The following is a 14,680-nucleotide window of genomic DNA, read 5'->3' as shown; positions in this document are numbered from 1 at the left end:
TGGCTCAGCCTGTAATCCTGCGCCTTGGGAGGCTGAGGTGAGTGGATTGCTAGAGCCCGTGGATTCGAGACCCGCCTGGGCAACTTGGCAAGACCTCATCTCTACAATAAATAAAAAACTAGCCGGGCGTGGAAGCGCATGCCTGTAGTTCCAGTTGCTTGGAAGGCTGAGGCGGAAGGATCGCCGGAGCCCAGCAGGTCGAGGCTGCAGTGGCCAGGAGTGTGCCACTGCACTCCAGTCTGGGCAACAGAGTGAGACGCCAACTCAAAAAAAAAAATCCATAGAATGCTAATATGAAATACACTACAGTATTCATGAGGGTTACTTCTGGTGCTAATTCTGGGTGATTCCAGTCCCCAGTTTCTTTACTCACTATAATTTACTCACTTTCCAGAATAAGCACTATTACCTTTAAAATCAGAAAACTGTAGGCCGGGTGTGGTGGCCTGTAATCCCAGCACTTTGGGAGGCCAAGGCAAGAGTACTGCCTAAGTTCAGGGGTTTGAGACCAGCCTGGGAAACTTGATGAGACCTTGTCTCTACCATAAATCAAAAAATAAGCCAGGCGTGGTAGCGTGAGCCTGTAGTTCCAGCTACTTGGAAGGCTGAGGCGGAAGGATAGCCTGAGTCCAGCAGGTCGAGGTTGCAGTAGCCGTGAGTGTGCCATTGCACTCTAGCCTGGGACTCTGACTCAAAAAAAAAAACATCAGGAAACAAATATAACAACTTTTACAGTTTAATTAATCAGCTAGTTAGAAGCTAAATCTAATAATCAATTTGCATATTCTAAAGTTCAACAGAACTTACTCCTTTCTAATGCTGACTTTCAAAGGAGTTCATCCATAAAGCATTCACACTTTCCTAAGAATTCAAGTGAGGATTTATTGCTTTTCAAACTAGATAATGCTGAATTACTCCAACTCTCAGAAATTCATCAAAAAGAAGACTCAGTCTGTTAAAATGTTCACATCCCCAAGCTAAAAATGGATACTGAACACAACAGCACCCATATTTCTGGAGAAAAATCAGTACACATGTAACGTCTGTTACAGAAGTCAATTTAGAGCATCTTTTCCACGCCATTGATGACACTGGCCTTGGGAGTATTGAGTCCCTCTGCTTCCCCTGTGCACACAGGTCTGTCAGGCCTTTGAGGAGAAGGTGAGGTGCCATCAAGGGTCCAAACTTTCAGCGTTTCCTTTGTTTTCATCCATTCGGGGCCGTTTCAGCTCTGGAGGACTGCTCTGAGAGTCTCCAGGCATCTCTGAAATAGCAAACAGAGGTTGGCATGTAAATGTTTATAAAATACAGAGCCAAGACAAGGAACTGAACTGCCTGGTGAGACCCTACACTGATAGAAGCAAAGTATCTATACCAGGGGTTTTCATCCAGGGACGATTCTGCCTCTCAAGGGATAGTAGGAAATGTCTGGTGACATTTTAGAATGCCCCTGGCATCCAGGAATGCTACTAAACATCCTACAATAGATAGGACAGCCCCCACAATAAAGCATTATCCAGCCCAAAATGTCAAGTCACCAGGCTGAGAAACCTAAACTCAGCCATCTCCTCCTGAGCCCACTCTCTAGCTCACAGGGATGCTTTCACTGCCAAGTTGGTCTCCCTGCTGAGAACTCAAACAAGCATCCAGTGGCTCTAATAAGATGCATCCTTGCTTTCTGCAAACTGACTTAAGATTTAAAAAGAACAAATGAAAGTGTACTCTATCCTTCATTATATTAAACCAGAAACAATATCACCTACCTGATTGAATTTCCTCTGTGGAAGGGGTTGAAATTACACTGGTTGGGACAGAATTCGGTGAAGTATCTGTCTTTAAGGGTATTAAGTTTATTCTCCTTGATTAAAAAAAAAAAGGAGAGAGGTGGATGGCTCATTAGTGTCATAGGCATTATTTCATGTATGATAAGTTTCAAAACTACCAAAGTATTTAGCCGGGCTCGGTGGCTCAACCTGTAATCCCGCCCCTTTGGGAGGCTGAGGTGAGTGGATTGCCTGAGCCCGCAGGTTCGAGACCCGCCTGGGCAGCGAGACCTCATCTCTACAATAAATCAAAAAAATCAGCGGGGCGTGGTAGTGCACGCTTGTAATTCCGGCTACTCGGAAGGCTGAGGCGGAAGGATCGCTGGAGCCCAGCAGGTCGAGGCTGCGGTGGCCAGGAGCGGCCACTGCACTCCAGTTTGGGCGACAGAGTGAGAATCCAACTCAAAAAAATAAAATAAAATAATAATAATAATAATAATGTGCCCACTTGTTTAGTAACTAATGATTACATTCTCGTACTAAGTTAAACCATCACATCTATAAGGGTCACCTTAAACCATAACTGATTATCTAAAAGTTTCAAAACCTGTTTTGTGAATTACCTATGGCCTGCTGAACACTGCTGGCTGCTTTATGTAGAAGGCTATCAGATGCAGTACATGGTTTCTATATATGGAAAGTGCCCAAACATAGATAATTATTTTTTAAAATCTAGAGTCTTAATTTTCAACAACTATTAGTGTTTTTAAAAAATTTACAGGCTGGGTGCAGTGGTTCATGCCTATACTCCAGCACTTTGGGAGGCCGAGGTGAGAGGATTGCCTGAGTCCACGGGTTTGAGACCAGCCTAGGCAACTTGGCAGGACCTCATCTCTACAATAAATCCAAAAACTAGCCGGGCGTAATGGCACATGCCTATAGTTCTAACTACTTGGAAGGCTGAGGCAGAAGGATCACCTGCTGAGACCAGCAGGTTGAGGCTGCGGTGGCTGGGAACATGCCACTGCCCTCCAGCCTGGGCAACAGAGTGATACTCTAACTAAAAAAAAAAACCAACACAAAAATCCTTACAACTGCAAAAAGCTTAGAAGAAATCAAGATGGGAAAAACAATTTAAAACCAAAAATAGTTCAAATAATACCTTTCCCCACCTAAAAACAAACAGAAAATGTAAAAACACATTGCTGGTCTACAGGGAAAAAAATGAGATTTAGAAAGAGTTGTACACCTAAACTGTATTATGGATTTTTCTGACGAAGACTTGTGAACACAGCAGAAACGCAAGAGGCATAGATGCTTCTGTCTAACTTGCCACCCCCAGCCCTTTTTCTCTATCCCCCTCCCCTGCCCACCTCCCAGTTCTGTTTATCTGGAAGGTTAGAAGGTAGAGGGACTGGTGGAGAAGGAAGTATCCACAGTCAGAGAGGATAGGTGGTCATCAGTTACAAAGGAAGGAAAGAAGCTGCAGGCTACGCTGCCTGGGGGCAGGAGGCTGTGGGAGTGGCTTCAAGGACAGCAGGAGCAGCAGACAAAGGCATGCACACCGACAGACTAATATGAATAGGGCAGAAACAACTGTAGCATCACCATGGAGACTATTTATCACCAGGCCATGATGCCTATTTCTCCTGAGCCAGGATACTGGAAAAGTCAAACATGGTCTCAAGAAGACCCTCCTTGGATTTTCCTTATTTTTTTTCTTTTTGTGAGTCAGAGTCTTACTCTGTTGCCCAGGCTGGAGTGCAGTGGCACACTCACGGTCACAGCAGCCTTGACCTGCTGGGCTCAGCTGATCCTTCCACCTTAGCCTTCCAAGTAGCTGGAACTATAGGCATGTACTACCACGCCCAGCTTATTTTTTTATTTATTGTCTCACCAAGTTGCCTGGTCTTGAGCCCCTAAACTCAGGCAATCCTCTTGCCTTGGCCTCCCAAAGTGCTGGGATTACAGGCTTGAGCCACAGCACCTGGCCTGATTTTCTATATCCTAGGAAGCACCTGTTACTGTCCTGGGCAAGATAGCATAGGTAAAAAACAGGGACATACCTCCTGTCCGAAGGGGCTCCTTCTCCAGCAGGAGAACAGAAGCATCAACTAAGCACCCACTATCAAATGATGTGTGGTGATCAGAAAAGGGCTGAAGAGCCCCAAAGACCAGGAACAGGGAAAGGTCATTCAAATGAGCCTTTCAGGAAGATGCTAATGTCACCAAAGGAAGCAGATGACTAGCGCTTCCCCAAGGAAGGTAATGCACAGAGGTCTCAAAGGGCAGAGTGTGTTCTGGAAACACAACATTCAGGGCTGGGCTAGAGGTTGAGGTCTCAAACTTAGGAGAGCGAGTGATCGCAGTCCTGGACAGCAGGCTGCAACCAAATCACGTCCATGTGCATGCATGGCAGCCTGGGCTTTATCTGGCAGACAGGAAATGAAGGAACCAACAGAGGCCTATATGCTAGAAATGGCATTCTCGAATTTGATGATAAGCAATTTCTACAGCAGCATATTGGTATAAAGTATTTACTACAAGGAATTTCATCCGTAACAGGTGATCAGTTTGTATTTCATTTTTCATTTTGCAATGACAAGTTGTTATTCCACCAGAAGTTCTTACCGGGGTGTTGTCTTGCTCCAAGCTTGCAATGTGTTCAAAGTTACCCTCCGGGATGGGTGGGCTTTCATGTTTTGACTACTGGGTTGCAAGGTCTTCTCCTCTGAAGGCCCAGGCAAGGAGCTTTTGATACCAGGAGGGATTGAGGGAGTGTCCTTGATTGCTGCTGGGGCTGGAGACTGTCTGGCCTGAGGGGGGGTTGTACAGGGACTGCTAGGGTCTTGGGTTCTGCTGGTGGGTGTTCCCTCTACCAGTCTGGGTCCTGGCGAAGACCCTTGGTGCGTCTGACTCTTAGTTTTCTTTGTTGTATCAGGAGTTCTCATGCTCAAAACTGGCTTCTCTTTCAGAGGAATTCCAAGTTCATCTTTCTCAAATGTCACAAATGAACAATAACCATCCGTGGAAGAAATGGCCAAGAAGGCCCCATCGCTGGACCTTGGTACCCAAAACAGGGAGAAAAGTTAAAGACGTCACCAAAGTGTATGGACCACACTTACCACTCTCATTACTAGTTAGAAAATCAAGTTCAAGCAAAATAACAAGCTTTGCCTAAAGGCAAAAGTCAGGGAAAAAAACAAGACTAGAGAAGGATTTAGGCGAGTTCCTTACTCACGCAGTTTCCATTCCCAAACCTATCTCAATAGGCAACGTCTCTGCATATTGTCAACTTACATTTGAATAAAGGTGAGATGACCTTTTTATCCTCCAAGATTAAAAAATATTAAAATTTAAAAAAGTTATAAGAAGCAAGAAGTAGATAGCCAGGCCCCAGGTAAAGCTCATGCTGGGCCCAGCAGGTAGGTGAGGTTGAATCAGGGGACCAGAAGGTAGCCAGAGGGCAGAGTGCCAGGTGACACCCTCAGGGCAGGCACAGCAGGCAGGTGGGGTCATGCAGGTAAGGGCTTCCTCCAGGAGGTCCTCACAAGTCCCTAGATGGCCAAGGAGTTCTGGGGCCTCCCTCAGTTGATCAGAGTTCAGTTAATCCCACAGGGCAACCTGAATGGCATCAACACCCACTGGTGTTAAAATAGGAAGCAAGTATTGTGGCAAGCTAGAAATGGCTTTCCTTTTAATGTTGATTTCTTTACAAAAACCAAAATTGATGAATAGGGCCAAAAAAGCCATCTCTAGTAATGAAATGTTTACTACCCCCAGGTCTATTCCAGGGTAACACACAGTCTCCTTCACTCACTTTCCCTCCTTACCAGCCACTCACCATGAGATGTCACTCAGGGTGTGGTAATGTATGTTAGACACATAACCAAAAGGGAAGGGCTGCTGGGTGTCGTACAGAAGCACCGAGTCCTCTGAGGCCACAGCGAACACCAGGCGGTAGGGCAGACTGATCAGCTCCACCCCTGGCTCCTGGGACGATCTGTCTACAGTGGGGGAAACAGGGACAAGGCAAAACATAAACAAGGCTACAAATGAAACAAATAACTCACTCCCCCAAAGAGCCCTCTCTCAGGGGTCCTAAATGACATGACTACTAAAAACTAGTTTACTGCATGCTTTACAAAAGAAACTGGTTCTTTATATTATTTTACATATAAATCTACAGATAAAAGAGAACCATGCATGAACCAGTGAGGATAGTATGTCACAGACCAAGAATCATGGGCACCAAGACCCGAAAAAGAAGAGAGAAGAAAAGAGGATGTGTGGATGAGGCAAGTCAATCTGAGAGGTCACGTTCTGATAACAAAAAACACAGGCTACTCAGAAACATTTTGTCAAGTGATGTTTACTCATTCACATAAAGGATCAAAAAGTTAAAAACAAGCCGGGTTCGGTGGCTCAGCCTGTAATCCCGCGCCTTTGGGAGGCTGAGGTGAGTGAATTGCCTAAGCCCATGGGTTCGAGACCCGCCTGGGCAGCGAGACCTCATCTCTACAATAAATCAAAAAATCAGCTGGGCGTGGTGGCGCATGCCTGTAATTCCGGCTACTCGGAAGGCTGAGGCGGAAGGATTGCCGGAGCCCAGTAGGCCGAGGCTGCGGTGGCCAGGAGCGGCCACTGCACTCCAGTCTGGGCGACAGAGTGAGACTCCAACTCAAAAAAAAAAAAAAAAAAAAAGGTAAAAACAGCTTCTGCTTTCCAGCCATGGAGTAACAGGAACCAGATTTACCCTCCCTCCTGAAAAAAAAAAGACAATTACCAGGCAAAATACACTAGCCATCAGGCAATGAAGGACAATGATCCCTGAGAGATGGGAAGCAAATGAGGTGGGTTCTACAATTGCCTCAACTTGGTGCCTGGTGAGTCTGCAGGCCTAGGAAAGGTAGGGGGCACCCAGGTAGAGCCCAGCAGACTTCCCGGGTTGAGAAGAAAGAGCTAGGAGTCCAGGACGGCCAAGATAGCTGGAGTTTACAGGGCAGACATCTTCAGGTTCCTCTTGGGTCATCAGCTGAGTACTGACCAGTACCTGCATGTGAGGCTAGAGCAAGAACTATCAGAAAGAACAACCCCTGAAGCTCACATAAGGCCAGAAACAGTGCGTGCTCTCCACAGCCAAAGGAGAGAGCCTCAGATTTCACAGGGCATTGATTAAAGTACTCAAAAGGCTTTACCTTAGGAGTAGGGAAATTTATCCCTAGACTAAATGCTGCCTAACAATACTTAAAAGCAAGACCCCCAAAATCAAAGTGTTTCTCAGTAACTTAACTGAGAATTAAGAACAAGCCTCAAGAATACTTATAAGAATAAAAATATATCTTGCATCCACTAAGGTAAAATACACAATGTCAGGTATCTAATAAAAAATTACCAGGCATGCAAAAAAGCAGGAAAATATGATCCAACTAAGGAGGGGGAAAAAATCAATCAAAACTGGCCTTTTGTACAAAAGGACATTAAGAGAGTTAATATAAGTGTATTCTATATGCTCAAGAAGCAAGAGGAAAGATGGAGCATGTAGAGACATGGATTACCTAAGATAGAGCCAAACTGAACTTTCAGCAATAAAAACATCACAGGTGAAAGATATACTAGATGTGACCAAGGGCAGATCACATAAAAGAAAAGACTGGTGAACTCAAAACACAGCTACAGAAACTTCCAAAATAAAACACCAAAATAAAAAAAATGGGAAAAAGTAAACAGAGTATTAATAAACCATGAGATGACTTCAAATGGTCTGACACATGTATTATTGGAGTACTTGAACACGAGAGGTGATAACTGAACAAATATTTGGAAAAAGAATGGCCCAAACTCCCCAAATTCAATGAAAACTACACATCCATAGAACTATGAAGCTGAATGAACTCTAAACACAATAACATGAAGAAAACAACACTAGGATAAATTGTAATCAGATTGCTTAAAGTCACTGATACAGAGAAAAATCCTGAAAGCAGCCAGATGGAGGAGAAAGTTAAAAACAAAAATCCAGTGGGGTATGGTGGCTCATGCCTATAATCCCAGCACTTTGGGAGGTGGAGGCGAGAGGACTGCCTAAGCCCAGGGGTTTGAGACCTGCCTGGGAAACTTGACTAGATCTCGTCTCTACAACAAATAAAAAAATTTGCCAGGAGTGGTGGTGCACACCTCTGGTTCTAGCTACTTGGAAGGCTGAGGCAGAGGGATTGTCTGAGCCCAGCAGGGCAAGGCTGTGGTGGCCGTGATCCACCACACTTCAGTCTGGGTGACAGAATGAGACTTCAACTCAAAAAACAAAACAAAAATTCCAATTCATACATAAATTTACTGCAAAGAAAACTGGTAATGAATGACATCTAACCAGTAGGAAAACAAAACTGGTAACTTAAATTCCTTTGAAGTTGCTTTAAGCAAGGTGTATCCTGAACAATGAAAAAAATTGACACACATTTTGATAGCATCAGTCTTTGCTTCAGTTTTTAAGAGTAACTAAACTGAACCAAATCCACATATTCACCTATCCCCACAAGACAGAGTCCAAACCACCACCCCACTCTGGTGACCTGTCTCAGGGAGAAAGCAATGCAACTCTGTGGCTCTGAGGATACCTGCTTCTACCACCGGCCTCAATTCAAAGTAGACAGGACAGCAGCGAACAGCAAGTGTTGCCTTTCCAGGACACGGAAGATGAGCAATAGGCCTAAAAGATTAATTATAGTTTTAGAAAAAGACACTGTTATTTGGCAAAAGTAAAAAGAAGAGAAACACATTTAAAATATTTCCTCAACTGCTTACCTCTTAAGATTCTTCCTGGAGAAAACGTAAGTTGTATTTGTTACATTTTCACCAGATTCCACACATCCGGCTGGGAAGCAGAGCAGGGACAGAAAGGAAAGAAAATTAATGTTGTATTAAACCGTTCACCAACAAAACTTCAATAACCTTCAATTCTGGTTTGTAAAATATTTTCTCCTGAAGATGTATTTTCTGGACAATGTACTTGTGGGTGAGAGCAAAAACAAATATTCCACACTGTCTGGTCTTACCTCCTCTCCTGCTCTATCTGTCTGTCATTTCCATGGAGGGATCAGCAGCCCCGGGACCGGCTCTGGTCTTGGGCAGAAAGAACCTAAAGAGGGAGCTCTTGCTACAGGACATCTTTGAGAATCCAGGTAATTCCTCGGTTGAAGTCGTGACTAGATCCAGCTGCCAGGCTTCACCTAGGAGCCCCAACCCTGTTCCCTGGATTTTGATCTCTGTTGCCATCCAAAGGCTGACACTTTGGCCTTTTCCCATCTGCCCAACCCAGCCATGAGCTCCCAGGAGACCTAGGCCTCTGCTGAAATATTCAGCCTCCTGCAGAACCTGACTTTGCTCTGGGGAACAACTCCCGTTTGAGAGCTCTTCTCCACTCACCTCACAATGTACTTAAAACTGTCACACAATTGCTCTTGGAAACACTTCTCTGTTTCATGATTTTTTGATACACATACATACATCTACTGGAGAGGATAGTAGACAGTATTAGTAGTCTTTTTTTTTTTTTTTTTTGAGTTGGAGTCTCACTCCATCACCCAGACTGGAGTGCAGTGGCACGCTCCCAGCTACCCCAGCCTTGACCCACTGGGCTCCGGTGATCCTTCCGCCTCAGCCTTCCGAGTAGCCGGAATTACAGGCACGCGCTACCATGCCCGGCTATTTTTTGATTTATTGTGGAGATGATGTCTCGCCAAGTTGCCTGAGTGGGTCTCGAACCAGCAGGTTCAGGCAATCCACTCACCTTGGCCCTCCAAAGCACTGGGATTACAGGCTAAGCCACCGAGCCCGGCCTTTTTTTACTATTACATTTCTGTCTAGCTACTCTCTCCCCGTCTTTCCCTATCCTTCTATTCACAAGTAATCCATTTTAACAAACCATTATGTCACTTCTATATTTCCTCCATGTTCACATAATTAAAACTAGTTATAACTCAATCGCATATATACCCTTACAATGGTTTTTATCTTGTTTATTTGTTTTATAAAAGGGAGTATTATTTGTACTTTCCTTATTTTGCTTGCCTCAGTCAACTCCTCATAAAAGGTAACTTGCCTAGCACTAAAGCATTTCCTTTTAGTAGCTGTATAATATGTACTGATCTGAAAGAATACCATCACTCATTTACTCATCTTCTGTTAAGGAGTACTGTTTTGCTTTTGGTTTCTTACCATGACAAACAATGCTTGCAATAAACATCTTTGAACACATACTCTTGTATACCAGGGCTTTCATTTCTTAAGGAGTAGGTTTCAGATGTGTGATGGATGGATTAGAGGTATTGGTGCATCTAATCGTTATCAGATTGCTTTCCAAAATGGTTGCTACAATTCACCTTCCTACCAGCAATACCCATTCTGCCCATCAGCAATAGGTATTACCTTTTGCAGTCTGAAGGGAACATATACCCAATTGTTATTTTAATTTGTATTTCTCTATTTTTTTTTTTTTTTGAGTTGGAGTCTCACTCTGTCACCCAGGCTGGAGGGCAGTAGCAAGCTCACAGCCACCGCAGCCTTGACCTACTTGGCTCAGGTGATCCTTCCACCTCAGCCTTCTAAGTAGCTGGAACTACAGGCATGTGCCATCACATCCGGCTAATGTTTTGATTTATTGTAGAGATGAGGTCTCGCCAAGTTGCCCAGACTGGTCTCAAACCCATCGGCTCAGGCAATTCTCTCACCTCGGTTTCCCAAAGTACTGGGATTATAGGTGTGAGCAACCAGGTCCAGTCTGTATTTCCCTATTATTGAGTTTCAGGACCTTTTCCTGTCTTTGTTGTATCCATAGATTTCCTCTTCTACAAACTTCCTTTTTGTATCCTTCATTCATTTTTCTTCTGAGCTTTTCTTGAATTCTTTTTTTGTTTGTTTGTTTGTTTTTCTTATCAGTTTGGAAGGGATCATTGTATGCGATATATATGAGCCCTCTCTTCCCTGTTCCATAATAATTATTTTCCAGTTCCATCATTTGTCTACTGATTTTGCTGACTGTATCTTTGCCATACAAAAGTCAAAGAGGTATATTATTTCTTTAAGAGCTTCTGAGTTTCCAGTGTTGGTTAGGTCTTCTCTCTTCCTAAAATGTACTCCTAGATTTTCTTGCAAGTTTTACCTTTCATATTTAAGTATTAAATTAACCTGGAATTTTTTTTTTTTTTAAGTCAGAGTCTCATTCTTGCCCAGGCTGGAGTGCAGTGGCACACTCACAACCACTGCAGCTTTTGCTTGCTGGGCTTAAGCAATCCTTCCACCTCAGCCTTCCAAGTAGCTGGAACTACTGGCATGTGCCACCATGCCCGGCTAATTTTTTTTATTTTTTGTAGAGACGAATTCTTACCATATTGCCCAGCGTAGTCTCAAACCCTGTGCTCAGATAATCCTCTCACCTCTGCTTCCCAAAGTGCTGGGATTACAGGCATGAGTCACACACCTGGTTTTTTTTTTTTTTTTTTTTTTTTTTTAGTCAGAGTCTCACTCTGTCACCCAGGCAGGAGTGCAGTGGCACACTCATGGCTACCACAGCCTTAACCTGCTAGGCTCAAGCAATCCTTCCACCTTAGCCTTCCAAGTAGCTAGAACTACAGGTGTGTACCACCACACTTGGATAATTTTTAAAATTTATTTTAGAGACCAGGTCTCGCCAAGTTGCCCCAACTGGTCTCGAACCCCTGGGCTCAGGCAGCCTTCTCACTTCAGCCTCCCAAAATGCTGGGATTTCAGGCATGAGTCATCGCACCTAATTTTTTAATATATAAACAAGGGCTCCAATTTTATCTTCTAACTGGATAACTCATACCATTCATTCAATAATATATCTTCCCTTCAAGAGTTCCACTGTACAGCATGGTCACTACAGTTAATAACAATATATTATATCCTTGAAAAATGTAGAAAGAGGATATAAAGTGCTCTCACCAGAAAAATCATAACATTGTGAGATAATACATGTTAATTAGCTAGATTTAGTGATGCCACAGTGTATATATACTTCAAAACATCATGTTATACATGACATAATATATACAATTTTATCTATCGATTAAAAAGAATAGGTCCTCACCCAATCTCAACACGTCCTAGCCTCCTTAATGACATATTTATGCTCTATTTGCCTTGAGTGTCTAATTCTCTTGAAAATTATTTAAGCAAGCCAGGCTCGGTGGCTCAGCCTGTAATCCCGTGCCTTTGGGAGGCTGAGGTGAGTGGATTGCCTGAGCCTGCCAGTTCGAGACCCGCCTGGGCAGGCGAGACCTCATCTCTACAATAAATCAAAAAATTAGCCGGGCGTGGTAGTGCACGCCTGTAATTCTGGCTACTCGGAAGGCTGAGGCGGAAGGATCGCCGGAGCCCAGCAGGTCGAGGCTGCGGTGGCCAGGAGCAGCCACTGCACTCCAGCCTGGGTGACAGAGTGAGACTCCAACTAAAAAAAAAAAAAGAAAGAGATTTAAGCAATATACATACAATTAATTACAAATAAATAAATAATACATTCTTCCCTCTGAAATACCACCTAAGGTCATATGTTACATTGCCTTACATACTGAGATCCATTTCTGGATTCTCTGTTCTGGTCCACTAATTTATCAGCTTAGTCTTCTACCAATACCATATCGATGTAATAAAACCAGTATTATACATGGATATAAAGATAAGAACAGACACTGGGGACTCCTAGTGCTGGGGATGGGGAGGAGGACAAGGATTGAAAAATTACTTATTGGGTACCATATTCACAAGTTTTTTTTGGGGGGGGGAGTTGAAGTATCACTCTGTCGCCCAGGCTGGAGTACAGTGGCAAATTTTTATTTATTTTTAAGGTTTAACTTCAGGGGATCCACGAGCAGTTTAGTTACATGGGTGTATTACATGACAGTGTGGTTTTCACTTCTATTGAACCAGCTACCTAAATAGTGAATATCAACTGGGCGCAGTGGCTCATACCTGCAATGCCAGTACTTTGGGAGCCCAAGGCAAGAGAGGATTGCCTGAGCCCAGAAGTTCGAGACTAGCCTGGGCAACATGGCAAGACTTCGTCTCTACAATAAATTTTTTAAAAATTAGCCAAGCATGGTGGCACATACCCATAGTCTCAGCAAATTGGGAGGCTGAGGCAGAAGGATCACATGAGCCAGCAGGTCGAGGCTGCAGTAACCATGATCATGATGTCACTGTACTCCACTCACTGAAGCCTGGGTGACAGAGTGAGACTCTGACAAACACACACACACACAAATTAGGGGAGCTTAATCAATTTTTATTTATTAGGAAAACTAATAAGTAAATGTTTTGTTCTTTTTCTATCATAAAAAAAGAAAAAGTACTGTTATAGTATCTTCTGACGTGAGACAAATGTCCTCTAAAGTATTCTTTTTTCATATTTCCTTGGGTATTCTTCAGCATTTATTACAGTAAATAAAGCTAATTTTTCATCCCATTTTAAAATTTAGTTTATTTATTTTTAGAAAGCAAGAGTTTATTAAGAAGATAGAAAAGCTCCCACAGCAGGAAAGGCAGCAGGAAGGTCACCCTCATTCCATTTTTTAAAAAAAGACACCTTTAATGAGAACAATTGGAAATTAAATTGTTATGTTAACTTTTAGAACACAATGTATCTTTCCATTTGTTCAGAACTTGCTTTATAACCTTCAATAAGACCTTCTTACTTTCACAAAAGCCCTGCGCCTTTCTTATTAAATTTACTCACATGTATTTTTGGGGCTTTATACTACTATGAATGAAGTATTTCTCCCTTTCCATTTCTTTTTTTAATTTTTGAGTCGGAGTCTCACTCTGTTGCCTAGGCTGGAGTGCAATGGCATGCTCAAAGTCACTGCAACCTTGACCTGCTGGACTCAGGCGATCGCCTGAGTAGCTGGAAATACAGGCGCGTGCCACCACACCTGGCTAATTTTTTTATTTATTGTAGAGATGAGGTCTCGCCAAGTTGCCCACGCTAGTCTTGAATCCCTAGGCTCAGGCGATTCTCTTTCCTCAACCTCCCAAAGTGCTGGGATTACAGGTGTAAACGGGAGCCACTGTACCTGGCTTCCCCTTCCAAGCACTTACTGCTAATATAGCAAAAAGATGCAGATTTTTATATATTTCACAATATCCAACCACCTTATCAAATTATTTTTTTAAATCCCTTGGATTTTCTAAAACTACAATCCTATCAGTTTTTTATCCCTTCTTTCTCTACCTTTGTAATTTTCTTTTCCTGCACTTACTGATACCACAAAGAACAATAATGGTGATAGTGGACATCTATCTGGTAGTTGCTTTTAATTTAAAATATTTTTAGAGTTGTCATTTAGAAAAGGATTTGTTACTAGGTTTAGTAAACAACTTTTAATGAGAAACTTTTAGTAAATAATTAAACTGCTACTTATTCTTGGTCCTGAGATTCCCTGAGTCAAAGCATCATTCCGCACATATTCCACAATGTTCTTTAAGGCCTAATCCACACTTAGGCATGTGTGATTCCCACCCTCCTCAGGCCTTCCCTGGCCCAGAGTGGCTGGGACTCCTAGTGCCAAACCTGGTCTATGCCCTCCCACTTGGCCCAGCCCTGGGCTTGGCGTCATCTTTAGGCACAGGATGGTTTAGAGATCTGTAGACATTCTTCTCTGAGAACACTCTGGCTATAACACTACCGAGGCTTTAATTTCATAACTCTCAAACTTGTATGCTCATTAGGTCACTTGTAAATCTTTTTAAAATTCCAAAAGTCAGGCTACCCCATACCAATTAAACCACAATCTCTAGGAATGGGACACAAGTGCCAGTATTTTTTTTTTTTTTTGAGTTGGAGTCTCACTTTATCATCCAGACTGGAGTGCAGTGACACACTCATGGCCACCACAGCCTTG

The 14,680-nt window shown here is 43.1% G+C and overlaps 1 protein-coding gene across 1 annotated transcript; it reads right to left on the bottom strand.

The window, feature by feature from the left end:
• Positions 1-1,123: 1,123 nt before the first annotated feature.
• LOC103254139 (chromatin assembly factor 1 subunit B) lies at positions 1,124-8,637 on the bottom strand (the record flags this gene model as incomplete). The annotated part of the gene is made up of 6 exons (XM_021709659.1): positions 1,124-1,264; positions 1,764-1,858; positions 4,395-4,826; positions 5,608-5,770; positions 8,381-8,472; positions 8,568-8,637. Coding segments are annotated over 6 exons (944 nt in total), but the record flags the coding sequence as incomplete, so codon positions are not given.
• Between the last annotated feature and the right edge of the window lie 6,043 nt (positions 8,638-14,680).

This window comes from Carlito syrichta, unplaced genomic scaffold, assembly GCF_000164805.1.
Source record: "Carlito syrichta isolate Samal-C Ts95f unplaced genomic scaffold, Tarsius_syrichta-2.0.1 Scaffold271031, whole genome shotgun sequence".
Lineage (NCBI taxonomy): Eukaryota > Metazoa > Chordata > Mammalia > Primates > Tarsiidae > Carlito > Carlito syrichta.
The sequence above is the reverse complement of the archived record's forward strand: the minus strand, read 5'-3'. Positions and strand labels throughout refer to the sequence as shown.